The 15,069-nt window shown below is 36.9% G+C and overlaps 1 protein-coding gene across 1 annotated transcript in view; it reads left to right on the top strand.

Moving 5' to 3' along the window:
- LOC108967406 (mucin-19) overlaps positions 1 to 15,069 on the top strand; it is a 28,277-nt gene that overhangs the window by 5,695 nt on the left and 7,513 nt on the right. The window contains exons 2-7 of the mRNA XM_018930793.1: positions 9,115 to 9,380; positions 9,476 to 10,007; positions 10,985 to 11,123; positions 11,195 to 12,127; positions 12,793 to 13,049; positions 13,188 to 13,359. Coding sequence (XP_018786338.1) covers positions 9,115 to 9,380; positions 9,476 to 10,007; positions 10,985 to 11,123; positions 11,195 to 12,127; positions 12,793 to 13,049; positions 13,188 to 13,359 — 2,299 coding nt within the window. The remainder of the gene's footprint in view (positions 1 to 9,114; positions 9,381 to 9,475; positions 10,008 to 10,984; positions 11,124 to 11,194; positions 12,128 to 12,792; positions 13,050 to 13,187; positions 13,360 to 15,069) is intronic.

The raw sequence follows: 15,069 nt of genomic DNA, 5'->3' as shown, positions 1-15,069 counted from the left end.
AAAAGAAAAATAAAATAAAAAAATTAAAAAAGGAATGGAAAAAATATTTTATTATAATTTTATACAGGTAATGCTAGAAGTTTTCTAAAAAAATTATTTTTTTGTGAAAAAATTTGCACTCATAATGGCTTAAAAATTCGAAAAATCTCCCAAAAAGCTGTCTGGCGTTGAGCAAAATTATTCTGCTTAAAATGATCTGAAATCTAAAAATTAAGAAATAAAAAAAATTAGAAAATAAATAAAAAACATTAAAAAAAAAATAAAATAAAAAATATTTTTTTTGTGAAAAAATTTACAGTCATAATGGCTTAAAAACTTGAAATTATTTACAAAATCTTATTGCTTCCCTTAAATCTTACATTTGTCGAATAAAATAAAAATAAGTTGCAAAAATTGAAAGCAGTTCAGTCAAATGTGAAGGTACTGGGTCGAATTAAGATCTATAGTCCTATCGCAACAACAACAAGTACTAACTTTCGTCGATTTATTGAAAGCAATATCAGATTTTAAATGCAGAGAGCGTGAAAGAGAGAAAGAGAGAGATGAAGAGGAAGTGTCGGATATGAAGAGATGACAGAGGCAGAGAGACAGAGAGAGTCTTTTACAGCAAAAAAAAGTAATAACTTTCATTTCTTTGTCGAAAACAATATCTAGTTTCTAATACAGAAAGCGCGAGAGGGAGAAAAAAGAGATAAGGAGAAGATATGAGGAGGTGAGGGAGACAGAGAGAGTCTGGCTAACCGACAAAGACCAAGATTTTTAAACCGCCAACACTAGGCATTATATTTCAATAATATGTCATGTAAATATTTTCTGCAACAACAGCTGTCTTCTTTCTTTGCTCAAAAGGGTGAGGAGAAGTTTTTGCTTGAAATTAATTAGAACAAATGAAATGTCTGCTTGTTTTTTATATCATGAACTTTTTTTTTTTTAATTTATAACAGAAACTCTTTCCAAACCCTTTATTTTTAAATAACCTTTCAATGTCCTGACCTTTTGCGTCATTTTTTGACGACTATACATAAAATGTTTTAATTACGTTCACACAACATTTTTGGCATGCCACCGTTTTGTAATAATAACATTTACATTAATATTTGCTTAGCGTTAAGCTTCTATTCTTCCGTCTTATTTCGACAACATTATTGCATATTTATCTTAATTCTCATAAAATTTCATAAAAATTCTAAGGATCACAAAGTAAACCTTTATTTATTAAGTCTTTATGTGCCAAACAATACACAAAAAACGTTGGTGAAGTCGTCAACCTTTTTTGTTTACGTCCACCAAACGACCTTCTTTTGCGTCCACAATTCGTTGGCCGAGGCAGCCAGCCGATAGCCCAACAACTGTTCTTTCAGCTAACCATAATGACTGAGTGCCGTTCCCAATCATTGCCTTTCATTTTCTTGCTTTTTTTTTTTTTTTGCTTAGTCAACCTTATTTTGCTTTGGTTTTTCTTTTTTTTTTTAAACTTTTTTTTCTTTTTTCATGGCTAGTTAGTTGTTGTTTTCATTTATTATGTCGTCGTCTTTTATACAAAGGTGGCACTTTGTATTGACTCGTTTGGCTTGGTGTTGTCTTCCTTCGCTGGTCTACTTTTTTGTTTTGGCTTTTTATTGTTTTGTTTTTGTGGTAATTTCTGTGTGCTTATTTATTTTGTTTTTGTTGTCGTTTTTGTATTTGTTTTCCCATACATACATACGTTTGTTACTGTTCCGCTGTTGGCTCATAAAGGCGTAAAAGAAAATCTTGTTAGTGATATTGATTTTTGCCTTTTTAACTGCCACACTTACCGTCGCAGAGTGGCAGTTGTCAAGCATATAGAAAATCATAAGTATATTTATTCATACACTGTGGTCATATAGGTTGATCCATTTCGATGTTTCATACGTTTTAAAGAAAAGACACAAAAACTTCAAATTGAATGGAGAATGTTTATTATCATCCGTAAGAACATTCTTTGGCATTTATTTTTTAAAGATTATCTCTTTTACATTTTTTGGCGCGGCTACGTCTCCATCCGTTAAGTTCAATTTCCGATGACTCGTTCGAGTATCGAAGCATCAAACTCCCCCCTACCACCACCAGGGGCGTGGCAATCGTGTAGAATAGAAAATGGCCATTTTGCCGAAAAATCAGATACTATTTCAACCTTTTGCGACATCTAGCGGTATATGACTTAGAGTTAGAGAACCCGCAGGGCTTTCAGGTGCTTCATCAGTCACTCGCCTACCACCATTAGCGTTCCGAGTTATAAAAAAGTACATATACTTGGATCACCTGTCGATTCTAATAGAGATCTCATTTTAAAAATGATCATAAGACTCACATAAATCGACAAATCGGTTTGAGCCTATGATAAGTTTGTTATGGTGGATAATATAGGTTTCGGATATGTCGCCTGGTTCACCGAAAGTAAGACTGTCGTGGTGCTTCAACTTCAGTTTTGCAAAGGCTAGACAAGAGAAAGTGGCTGGATGTTTCTACCTCATAATGCCTTTTGGACAACGTCCAGTAAGAACACCTATGATTGCGGCAAGATTAACTTTTTGCAGTTCTGTAGATTTCGTGCATTCTTTTAGGTCTCGCAGTCGCACAGAATCTGGTGGTCGCCCAACGCCAGCAAAAGACAATTGGGGACCACAGGTCCAATACTAGAACTCATGATGACAGTGGAGATCTTAATCGTACCGACTTGCTTGAACGAAAGTAGGACTGCCGAGATGTTTCAACTTTAGTCTTGCACAGACTAGACAAGAGAAGGTGGCTGGATGTTTCTACCTCATAATGTCTTTTGGACAATGTCTCGTAAGAACACCTAAGATTGCTGGCAAGCTGAACTTTGCTTAGGGCAAGTAGTTCAGTAGATTTCCTGTATTCTGTTCTAGGCCAAAAGAATCTGGCAGTCGCATAAAAACTGGTCATCTACTAACCCCAGAAAAGGGTACTCGAGGTTCATAGGTCTAGTGCTAGAATGCATGATGACAGCGGAGATCTAACTCGTACCGACTCCAATGTGAGCGTGGCAAGGGTATCTGCTCACCTCTCTGAAAGAGGCTTCACTTCGAAGCAGTACGCCTACTGCTTCCTTTAAGGTAGCTAGTCCTGCCCAAAAAAAAAAGGTCGTGGTCTGGCAGCCTCAAGCTTAGTTTGTCGGAGATCTCCTTACAGAAAACTTCTACTCACACCTTCCCTCCTAGCTACAATCCATACTTAGTGATCTAGATAACGTCTTTGTAAAGCTACTACTAATTAAAAAAAAAAATATTTTCGGATCCTAAAGTTAAAAAAAAAATTTCTTTTTCTGAAATCTTAGACTAACATAAGCACTTAAAAATTCCCGCACTACTACAATTAAATCATAGTTTTTGTGTAGAGCAACAAGAATTTTATCCCTCGTCAGCAAAAAAAAACTTAGATTGAATTAAGACTGCTACTAGTAGGGAGTTGTAAATATTTCAATTTATTTCCAACAATAAAATTACAAATCTCACGTCTTCACTTATTTGTTACCAATGCAATCGTAAAAGTTTATTTGAAATCTTACGGCACCTGATAGCTATGCGAAATTGTCAATTCACCTGCTTGCTGCTTGGTGTGACTAACAAAGAAGAAACATGCTTGTGTAGTATATCCGTTAGCTGCCTGTTCGTCGCAAAAGCAATATTTTATGGCACACATAGCGTACATACACATACATAGATGACTTTATGATGAAATCTTCTTTTACGGCCATTCAACGTGTATGCATCGGATGTTGCTCATACGCCTAGTTGGCTGCGTATGAGTTGGCGTTAAAATAGGATACTAAGCGTATACAAATACTGAAATGTCGCAAATTCTTATCGATTACAGGCCATCTTTAACTTGTGGGTGTTACATGAGTTGCATTTTTAATTTTTTAAGTATTAAAATTACACGGATGCCTTTTTAAAGTGGTAAATATGGTCATCGCCTGATCTGTTTAAGGGATGGAGCCTGCTTTAGAGACTTCAAAATTTTGATTTTTTGACAATTTTTTTTTGGGAGGGAAAGAAATAATTTATTAAAGTGAAATTTCTAGGGTTTGTAGTTATATATTTAAACATTATACTAAAATTTTTTGGATACGAAATCTGTGATATTCTGCGTTTAGGAAGCAATTGCCCGATGCATCTGCCAAGTGCATTCGTCGGACGGCGGGCAAAATGCAGGTCGCAATATCTGTCGGAAACAAAAAATTCAAAGAAGTATCTTCTAGTTAAACCAAGAAAATTTCAAGTGTAAAATTTTACAATTTTTTAAAAGCTGAAAAAAGTGGTTTTTAACCAAAAAAAATATTTTATGTTATTTAAAAATATGTTCAGACTTGACTTTTCTTAGTTTTTTTTTAGTTTAAATAGAAAATAATTTAATGGTAAAGGTAATAAACTTCCCCCCAATTCCACACGAATTTTTCAAAAATATTTCTTTTTTGTATTTTCTGTTCCCTTATACTCTTAGAACTAATGTAGAAACCCTCTTTACCATTGGAAGGTTTCGAAAAAGACTCAAATATAATAATACCGCTCGACGTTCGGAGTGCTCGGAGTACTTCATTTCAAACGTAAAACGCGTTTTTCTCAAAACACACTATTTTAAACTGGCGGAAATGATTCCGGTCGAGCTACTCAACTAATTTGCTTAATTTTTTTTTTTAATGTTCACACAACGCCTGGCTATCGTCCCTATATTTTTTATAATTTATTGACAATGTTATGACAAAATTTATGAAAACAAACATGGGGAAAAATTAAAAAAAAAACGTTAATTACTTTTTATTTATCAATATTTCTATTCTAGTAGGGACGATAACCATTAACGTACTTTTTCAAGAATAAATTGGGTTTTTGTATTTCAGATGAACCTAACATAAGAAATCGTGTCCACCAGTGAGAAAACGCATCTCATTCACTCAGCCATTTCTCCGACAGATGTCATCGAAAAATTCCGAAATTTTTTTTTATATACTCCACGATATATGTACCTCATGATATGTGAACAAAGTTCTATTGTAGAATAAATATTTCAATGAAAAAAAAAATGTCAAAAATCACGCCAGATTGCCCTACTGACTAAGAAAAATCGTAAAAATTAAAAACCGAAAAATCGCTCAGATATCTGCTAGTCGCTCGGTCACTATTTCCCTTTTAGCTTCGACAATTTTTCGAGTTCCAGTCTATAACTTTGGGGACATATTCTTTCATAATTTTTAAATAGATTTAAGCAAAAAAAAAAAATCGATTTTTGGAAGTTTAAGAAGAAATTTCAAAAAAGGTATAATAATAATATTATATTATAATAATATTTGTCAAAGGTGTGTGTTTTTGTGTTTTTTAAATTATATTAAAATATAGGAAATAGTCGCCGGTGAATTCAGTTGATATATTTACGGTGCCTGTTATCCCGAACAACTTCCCTTTACTGTCGCCCAAAATTATTTTCTGTACCCTTTTGATGTTTTCGTCTTTTGGGGGCCCACTACGTTCACCGTTTTTGGTATACATTTCACCAAGGATTGGTATCCTTGATTGTTGATTTTCATGAGACATTGTCTGGAAATTCATCATCAAACCAAGATTTGGTTAAACTTATTATTTTTAACGCCCAGAAAGCAGTATTTTATCAACACGCGAAAATCATTGTTATTTTTCATAATAACAAAAGTTGCTTCACTCAAAATGATATAATTCACAGACTAATGATCCAACAGCTGTAAAATTTAGACACGAGCAGTTTGAACTCTAGGGCAAACTAAAAATGGATTTAATTGTATCAGGGCCCAATGCAAACTGCAAAAGTGTCGGCGCAACTGTGAAGTTGATATTTTTCATTAATTTTTGACCTTTTATTATTATTATTATACTTTTTATGAACCTTTTTTGACATTTCTTGTCAAAAAATAAGATGTCATAATATGTCATCATTTTCTGTACTCCTATCTAAAGTAATATTAAACTAGGTTGGAATTTTACAAGATACATCACTTCGACTTTTTTTTGCAATGGTGGATGAGGTTTGGCAAAGGTTCAAAAGTAACAAAACGGTTCTCAATTGCCTACTTAGTCAGTTTAGCCACTCTGCTGTGTAAAATTTTACTTTTCTGTCAGTTGTATATACATACAATATGAGTACGTAGGTACATATATTATAAATCTATGTATACGCATTAATAAACCGAAATTGAGTTTAGTTGCGGTTTCCTGAATGGTTTTTGATGGTTTTTGCCCCTTCGATTCACAATCAATTGCAGCAGTCATTCGTGCGCATTGTGTAGCAAACAAGTAAAACAAATTTCTGCACCATCACACATCCATACACATGTGTATGGGATACCTACTATATAGGCGAAAAGAACTTAGTTTCTAGTGAATTATTTTTCCTTTGTTAATCGCTGCCGGTTGCATGTTGCATGTTACGCCAATTGCGGCAAACAACATTGAACTTCTTGTCTCAAAGTTTGTAAGCAATAAACCTCAATACATACCTATTTATATGTCGTTGGTTGGCTTTCGAACTCAGTCGAGTTTGATTTTAAGCTTACGATTTTTCAGTTGATAGTTGTGTATGGATGTACGTCCATATGTATATGCTCACTTTGTTACAATCGCTGAGCCGTTTCGAATTTCGGGATCTGACTTCAAAATTCCTATATATACGTCACCGTGTTAAAACTCGATTTAGTGGGGGTGCGTTCATGTTCTAGACTTCAGTGAGTGGCTTTAAATTTGTTGTACAAATTCAAGGTCATTCAATGCATGCTATACTACAGTTATATTGTTTTATGTGCTCCAATTGTCGAACATGACCACTGCGTGCGTTGTTGTGTGCCATGCCATGCCAATTAGACTACCTAATGTGCGGGCAGTGAGTCAATCGGCTTAAAGTATTTGTTTGTTATGCTGCGGCATATTGAATTAAATGCTTGTTTATTCATTCTAAATTTATGCTGCTCAATTTGCGTGTTCGTGCGTTTTTTGTTTTTTCTTGCTCAGATTAAACTACAATTGTTTGAACTTTTTAATCTTTTACTGTATGGTAGATTCTGGTTTTGTAAATCAATGTGGGGTTAATAAAAAATGAAAAACAAAAAAAAAAAAAATATTAAATTCGACTACAGCGTAACTAAAGGGTGATCAGGTCCCCTTTTTAAAGAAAAAACACAAAAGCTTTAAATTGAATGGGGAATGTTTTTATTATAATTTGAAAGAACATTCTTTGACTTTTATTATTTTAGATTATCTCTTGCAAATCTTGAACGCGACTCCGTCTTAGATGGTCCATCCGTTGAGTTCAGTTTTCGATGACTCGTTCGACCATTTGAACGGAATAGAAGCGGGATTGTCCGCATAGACTTTAGAGTTTACATATCCCCTCAGAAAAAAGTCTAACATACACACATGATCTTGGTGGCCAATCGGCCGGTCCAAAACGTGAAATGAAATATAAAGAAATTTGTTCTCACAATAAATGCATTGATTGATGCGTTGTGTGGGAAGTGGCCCCGTCTTGCTGAAACCAAATGTCGTCGAGATTACGAGCTTCAATTGTAGGCATCAAATAGTTGGATATCATATCGCGATAACGGTTGCAATTGACGGTTACGTTCTCGCAGGTATCAATTTTGAACAAATATAAACCGATGATCCCACCTGCCCACAAAACACGCCACATCGTTCTGGAGGAAATGGGTGCTCTTGACAAATTTTGCTAGCTTACATACACATTGAGCCAGAAATGAGACTTATCGGCGAACAAAATTTGGCTCGAAAACATCGGATCTTCTTTGAACTTTTTAAGAGCCCAAATTCGATAATATTCAGGTCCGGGCTGTTTGATGGGCAATCCAAGGACTCTATTCCTTTAAATTTGGTTATCAAAAAGTTCTAAGTTCATCTCAATTTGTTGTGGCATTTTACACAAGCTGCTCTATATAAGGCGAAGAATCGCCCTGAAACAAAACATCCAGTGCGATTGCAGATAACTTCTCTATTGTGAGAACAACTGCTTTCAGTCTTCCTTCATTAATCTGACTACAAAGTGGTTTTGACTAGGTATATTCCCTTGAAAACCGTCCTACTGATGATCGATGACATTGAAATCGTCTTACAATACCACCATTCCAGACCCTAGTCTCATCTAGCAAGTTAATTATTTTTGTTGCACGAGTTTACAACAGCGAGCCAGTCGTTCTTCCTTTTCGCTGCTTAGCGCCACTTGGAGATTCCGTACTCCAGCAGCTGTACACTCTTATAGAAGATGGCACTTTCTCTATTTAAGCAGCTCAAATGATCTTCACATTACATTGAAAATTCGCACGACAAAGAACCGCCTTGTCTAAAACCTCGTTTGGTGTCGAACAGCTCGGAGAGGTCCTTCCCAATCCTGACGGAGCTTTTAGTATTGCTCCACTACAGGTTACACAGCCGTATTAGTTTTCGGTGAAATCAAATGCAGACAAAGCAGCATAAAGGCAGCTCCTTTTCGTGCTGTCTCAAAAGTACGACGAAGAGGTGGTGTGTGTCAATTCTCTTTACACGGGTCTTTTCCAAGATTTGGCGCATGTTGAATATCTGGTCAATTATTGATTTTTCAGGCCTAAAGCCACACTGATAAGGTCCAATCAGTTTGTTGAAGGCCACCGTTTAATCTTTTACTCAGTGGAGCCTTATATGCGATGTTGTGGAGGCTTGTCCCACGGTAGTTGGCGTAGATTGTGGGGTTTGTCTTTTAATGGATTGAGCAGAGCATGCTTTCGTCCGACCATATTCTATAAAGAAGCTGATACATGGTCCTTATCAGTTCTTCGTCACCGTATTTGAATAGTTCGGCCGGCAATCCATCGTTCCCGCCGCTTTGTTGTTCTTCAGACGGGAAATTGTTATACGAACCATTCAGCAGGTAGGAGAAGTGTTCTCTCCTTAATTTTGATATGCTATGGGCATTAGTCACTCGATCACCTTCAGGGGTTCTAAAAGAGTATACTCCGGTCTTGAAACCTTCTACAATTGCTATTATGGAATTATAAAAAATATTTTAATAAATATATAATTTGTGAATAAAATTGTGCTTATTTCTTTGAACTCTCTGCAGATCGTTTGTATTTTGTCACATTCAAGAAGAACATCAAACCACAGAGCACGCCCAACACACACTACTTCAGCATAGATGAAGAATATATTTATGAGAATTTTTACAATGATTTTGGACCACTCAATATTTGCATGCTATATAGATACTGCCAAAAATTAAATTCCAAATTGACCGCAAAATGTCATGCCAACAGGAAAATCATACACTACACAACGCTCAATGCGGCGAAGCGTCTAAATGCCGCCTATTTGATTGGCTCGTACTCGGTAAGTCGCAAGCAAGCATTATTTTTTAAATAACTATATATATGTACATATGTAGGTACTTGAGAATTGGAGTATAATTATTTTTTAACCTGCAGATCATATACCTAAACAAATTACCGATGGACGCCTATCGGCCGCTAGTCGCTGGCGATATACCCGCCTACACACGTTTCTGTGATGCCTCTTTTGGGCCAAGCGGTTATAAGATTTCTCTAATTGATTGCTTGAATGCTGTTTACAAATCGCTGAAAGCTGGCTTCTTCAGCTTCGACGATTTCGATGCGGAGGAATATGAATATTTCGAACGTGTTGAGAATGGCGATTTCAATTGGATTGTGCCGCAAAAGTTTATTGCTTTTTGTGGTCCGCATCAGAAGTCGAAAACACTGCCGAATGGTTATCCATGTCATTCGCCCGAACGTTATTTTGAATATTTCCATGAGAACAATGTAACCACTGTGATACGTTTGAATGCGAAGGTTTATCATGCGTCGAGCTTCGAAAATGCCGGATTCGATCATAAGGATCTATTTTTCATCGATGGCAGCACGCCAAGTGATTTGATATTGAAGAAATTCCTCTCCATATGCGAGAATACAAAGGGTGCCATAGCTGTGCATTGCAAAGGTGAGTGTCTAAACTTGGAAATGTATTCTTCGTCTACTTTACTGGCATACACACGGCGGTTATAGCCGAGTAAACAACAGGGCACCAGTCGTTCCTTCTTTTCGGAATGTGGCGCCAATTGCAGATTTCAAGCGATGCCAGATCCTTCTTCACCTGGTTTTTCCAACGGAGATGTGATCTTCGGCTTTCTCTGCTTCCCCCGGCGGGTACTGCTTTGAATTCTTCCAGAGCGGTACTATTTTTGTCCATTCCGACGATAATTGTAGAACAGGGATGATGAGTGACTTATAGAGTTTGGTTTTTCTTCGTCGAGAGAGAATTTTACTTCTTAATTGCTTACTCAGTCCAAAGTGGCACCTGTTGCCAAAAGTTATTCTGCGTTAGATTTCGAGTCTGGCTTCAAGATAGACGAAATTATATACGACTTCGAAGTTAAGACTGTCAACAGTGACGCGGGAGCCTAATCGCGAGTGCGACGACTGTTCACCACCAGACCCATTTGCTTCGCTTCCTTATCCATTCTTGAGAAAGCAGAACTAACGGCGGGATTGGAGGCTTATCTTGGCGCAGATTGTAGGGTCTCCCTTTTTGTGAATTCGGCAGAGCACACTTAAATTCCTATCATCGGGCATGTTTTCGTCCGACCATATTCCACAAAGAAGCTGGTGCATTCTTGTTATCAGTTCTTCGCCACCGTATTTGAATAGCTCAGTCACTAGATGAACTCTGGGGGTCTATAAGAGTATGCTCCGGTCTTGAAACCTTCTGTAAGTCACCGCATCTTTTCGTAGAATTTTGAGTACTCTATCCCAACAGTTTCAATTTTTACTCTTCTACCCCATCCGCTATAAAATCGATATATATAGCATTTTTTCGCCGTCCTTAACCTATCAGCTGTTTAAAAGCTGCCTCAATTTGCTGCATTTCCAGATATCTGGACACAGTCATAAACTAAAATATAATATTTATATTTTCAGCTGGTCTAGGTCGCACTGGCAGCCTTATCGGCGCCTACATCATGAAGCATTATAACTTTACAGCGCTGGAAGCTATCGCCTGGTTACGACTGTGTCGGCCAGGCTCGGTTATTGGCCACCAACAACAATGGATGGAAGAGTAAATATAAATAATTTATAAATTGTTCACATGTCAATAACCTTACTACTCTCTATCTCTCCGTTCCATAGCAAACAAGCATGGCTCTGGGCCGAAGGTGATCGCATGCGCAAACGTTCTGGTTTGCAATGTCCCATACACAAGTATGGCATTTACAGCATTGCTCTGAAACAAGTCTTATCGACCGGTGGTGTGCCGCAGTTGACACAAACCAAAGAAAATTGCGTCAAAGGTATATCACAAAAGGTGGATACAATGCATCTACACGACAGCGAAGAGATATCCACCAATGGCAATGTCAAAACGGGTGTAACAACGCGTGCACGTTCACCAATTACCGCCAACACCGTTACGAACAATACAACAACGACTACACCAACGCTTACGACGCATAATCGCCGTTCCAAGGATAAAGCCAAGGCGGATAGTCGCAATGCGAATGTGAGTAGCGTCAGTGATGAAGACACCACTATCACGGAGGAGAATGGCGATGACGAAGACACGACAGATAATTCCAATGCCACTTATATAGCATCAACCAGGCGACGCAAATCACCAACGATACATGTTGGCACCACACTGGCCTCTGCGGCGGCGGTAAATTCGCTGGTAGACAGTATAAAACCGCCAACGCCACCGGTACGACGCACACCACCCATCGCTGTAAGCGAAGCGGTTACGCGTGTGTCACCCGTTGGCGGGACTGAGCCGCTCTATGCCGAAAAGAAACTGAAGAAACCCTGCATTGGTTTGGAAGCAGCGCAGCGTCCGACAATCGCATCGACGGTGAAAATGACACAAGCCGCAATTGATAAGCAAAACTCACAGACGCAAGGCGATAAATTAAATCAAATCAAAGCATTGCGGCGTCAACATCAGCAACAAACACACCAGCCTACAACAGTGCAACAGCTGTCACAGCAGGCGGCTCCAACGATATTACAACAACAACAGTTGACAACGCAGCATAATTCACGTGGCAACAACACCAACGCCAATGCATAGTAAGTTCAATTTGTATAGCCTGAAGAGGGTATAATAAGTTTACCACGAGGTTTGTAACGTCCCGAACCAAACTTCGGAGACGCTATAAAATGTATATATACTTTAACGACATGACGAGCTGATCGATTTAGCCATTTCCGTCAGTTCGCTTTTTTCCTACGAAATGCTATAACATATATGTACATAGCTGCCATACAAACTGATGGATCAAAATCAAGTCCTTCTGGACAAAATATTTTTAATATTCTAAAAAATAAAATTTCATCACGAAATTTGGCATGCGCTATTGTACAACGGCACTGTGTAATCTCCGAAGAAATTGTTCAGATCCGACCACTATAGCATATATCTGCCATACACACTGACCGATCAAAATTAACTTCTTGTATTGAAAATTTTTTGACGGTAAATCTTCGGGGGGGAAGTGTGGAACAGATTATTGTCCGAGGCAACGGTACAATCTCAGAAAAAATTGTCGAGATTGGACGCCTATAGCCTGTAGCTACCATACAAACTGAGCGATTAAAATCAAGCTATAAATAAAAACATTTTATTTTCTTAAGGCAGTTTTGAAATTTTAAAGCTGAGATCTTTTCTTTATATACCGAATATAAATTATATAATCCACAGCATAACAATCTATCTTTCCTTCCCTCTACAACAGCTCCGTCGATTTGGAACGCCATATGCGCGCCCGTTCACAACCCTTCCGCAACAATATTGCTAACATTATGCCGAGTGCACATGGAACTGGTGGCACAGGAGAAATGGCGCTACCGCACGCATTGCGACAGGCAGATTGTCAGAGTATGGCCGCTGCAACGGCAGCAGCGGCTTCGGCTGCTGCTACAGCGGCAGCGGTGGCGCATGAGGCAATGCTGGCAGCAACGGCGGCGCTGAATAACAAAAATCTTTACAATTGTAATAATCGTTTTGTTTTTAACTCACATTACACCAACACAAATACTAATAATCACAACCACCACCACAATAATAACACTAACCACAATCAATATAACACACGCACTAATAATAACCTCATTAACCTTCTAACAACAGCAACACACACGACAACGGTAACAACCGGAACTGGTGCACCGGGCACACGTGGAGAAGGTGGCACTGCTGTATCGACCACAACGGCAACGTCGGCAGCTGCGGCAACGACACTACCCGGTGGCGGTGGCAGCGTGACAACGCGTGCGCGTAGTCTGGCCATTTATAGCAAGAGGTAAGTGCATGTATAAAGTGCCGTTACAAATTATGAGAAACAACAATAAGCAAATCAAACAACAAACAAACAAACAACGCTAACCAAACAGTCACCAAACAGAAATTACACAAAACAAAATAAAATATAATAATTATAAAATAAAAATCATTAGAATAACTGTAAATGAAAGCGGCAATGTTGCGTACAAACCAAAACATGTTGTTGCCTTGCAAATTACCACTTGCCAAAACAATGCACCATAATAACCCACCGCTTCCCTGATAATTTTCAAGCGCGAATAACTCAAAATTCCAATTTTTCTGCATATGCGCGCTTTTGCTCGGCTTGTTGTTGTATGTAACGCTCAACCGACATTGTTTTGTAATGTAAATACTTATTTTTTGTACTTTCTATAACAAAACCAATAACTGTAATTGTATAGAGTTTTTGGTCTTCTTGCGTTTGTGAAATACAGTTGTACGAGCCAGTGTTTTTTTAGTTAAAAAAAATTTACAAAATTTTTAAATATTTGTGTACTTTATTAAAATTTTTAATGTTATTTTTACAAGGTAAAAAATTTAATGGCATGCTTTTAAAGAAATATTGATAATATATAAAAAAAATATATATAAAATTGCAATGACAGCTTTATTTAATAAAAATAAATGCAGTTCTTAAAAATTGGCAATACTGACAATAAAATAGAATCCACATTTTTTCACAACGATGGGCAAAAACGAAAGTGTTACCAGAGTGCTTAGGAGAAAACAGTTATTTTTTTAAGGTTAATAAAATTTATTTTAAACATTTCAAAAGCAAAAATAACTTATAGAGGTTAAATGGTGTTTCTCGGTTAAAGCCTTTTTTCAACAATCTTTTCTTCATAAACGAAGTGAAATATTTTATTAAAATTTTTATTGATACAAACATACACTATTAACGAAGAAATTCTGAAAGTTTTGAAAATAAATATTTGAAACACGGCCATTGCGACGCCATTTCCGGTGGCTTCTCGGAAAAAAGAAGTGAATAAATATTTGTTTTTTAGTTCAAACCTTAGCTTAGTACTAGGATAAAGGAAAAAAAATTAAAATTGTATTTTTGACAGACATTTTTACAAAAAAAAATAAATAAAATTTCAGTAAAAATTACGCAACTTTTTGTTTTTCAAACAGCTGTAATCGAAAAAAATATTTCGTTCAAGCCTAAAAGAATGTATCTCAAAAACCTGTGTAAATTTTCATGAAGATCGGTTGAGTAGTTCTCGAGAAATTTTGCCAACCGACTTCAAAAGCACAATTCGGAGAAAAACGCGTTTAACGATGGCGCCCAACTAACCTCGCGCGTACAAATTCTCAAGGCTGTATTTCCGAAATTATTACTAGAAAATTTAGAACAATATTCTTTCTAGAGGTGTTGTAAAATTTAAAAAGACAATAAAAAAATGAATTTTTTGAAACCCGTAAACCCATGTAACCCCTAATTTGAAAACAAAGATAGCAGTAAAATGTAACTGAGCCGCGCCTGCAGTGTTTTCAAAGATAAATATTGTAGAAATCGATTATAGGCAAAACATATTTCGGAACCAGCTACATATTTGATTCTATTTTATTGTCGAAAACTGTACGTTTAAAAAAAATTAAATTTTCTGCTGGAAAAAATTTTAATAATAAAATATAGTTAACTTATTATTTTTATTTTAGTTTCAGTTAACGAAATTCATTGTTT

The sequence above is a fragment of the Bactrocera latifrons genome, unplaced genomic scaffold, assembly GCF_001853355.1.
Source record: "Bactrocera latifrons isolate USDA-ARS-PBARC rearing strain unplaced genomic scaffold, ASM185335v1 scaffold_187, whole genome shotgun sequence".
In the NCBI taxonomy this organism is placed as follows: Eukaryota; Metazoa; Arthropoda; class Insecta; order Diptera; family Tephritidae; genus Bactrocera; species Bactrocera latifrons.
This window is presented reverse-complemented; position numbering and strand designations above follow the sequence as displayed.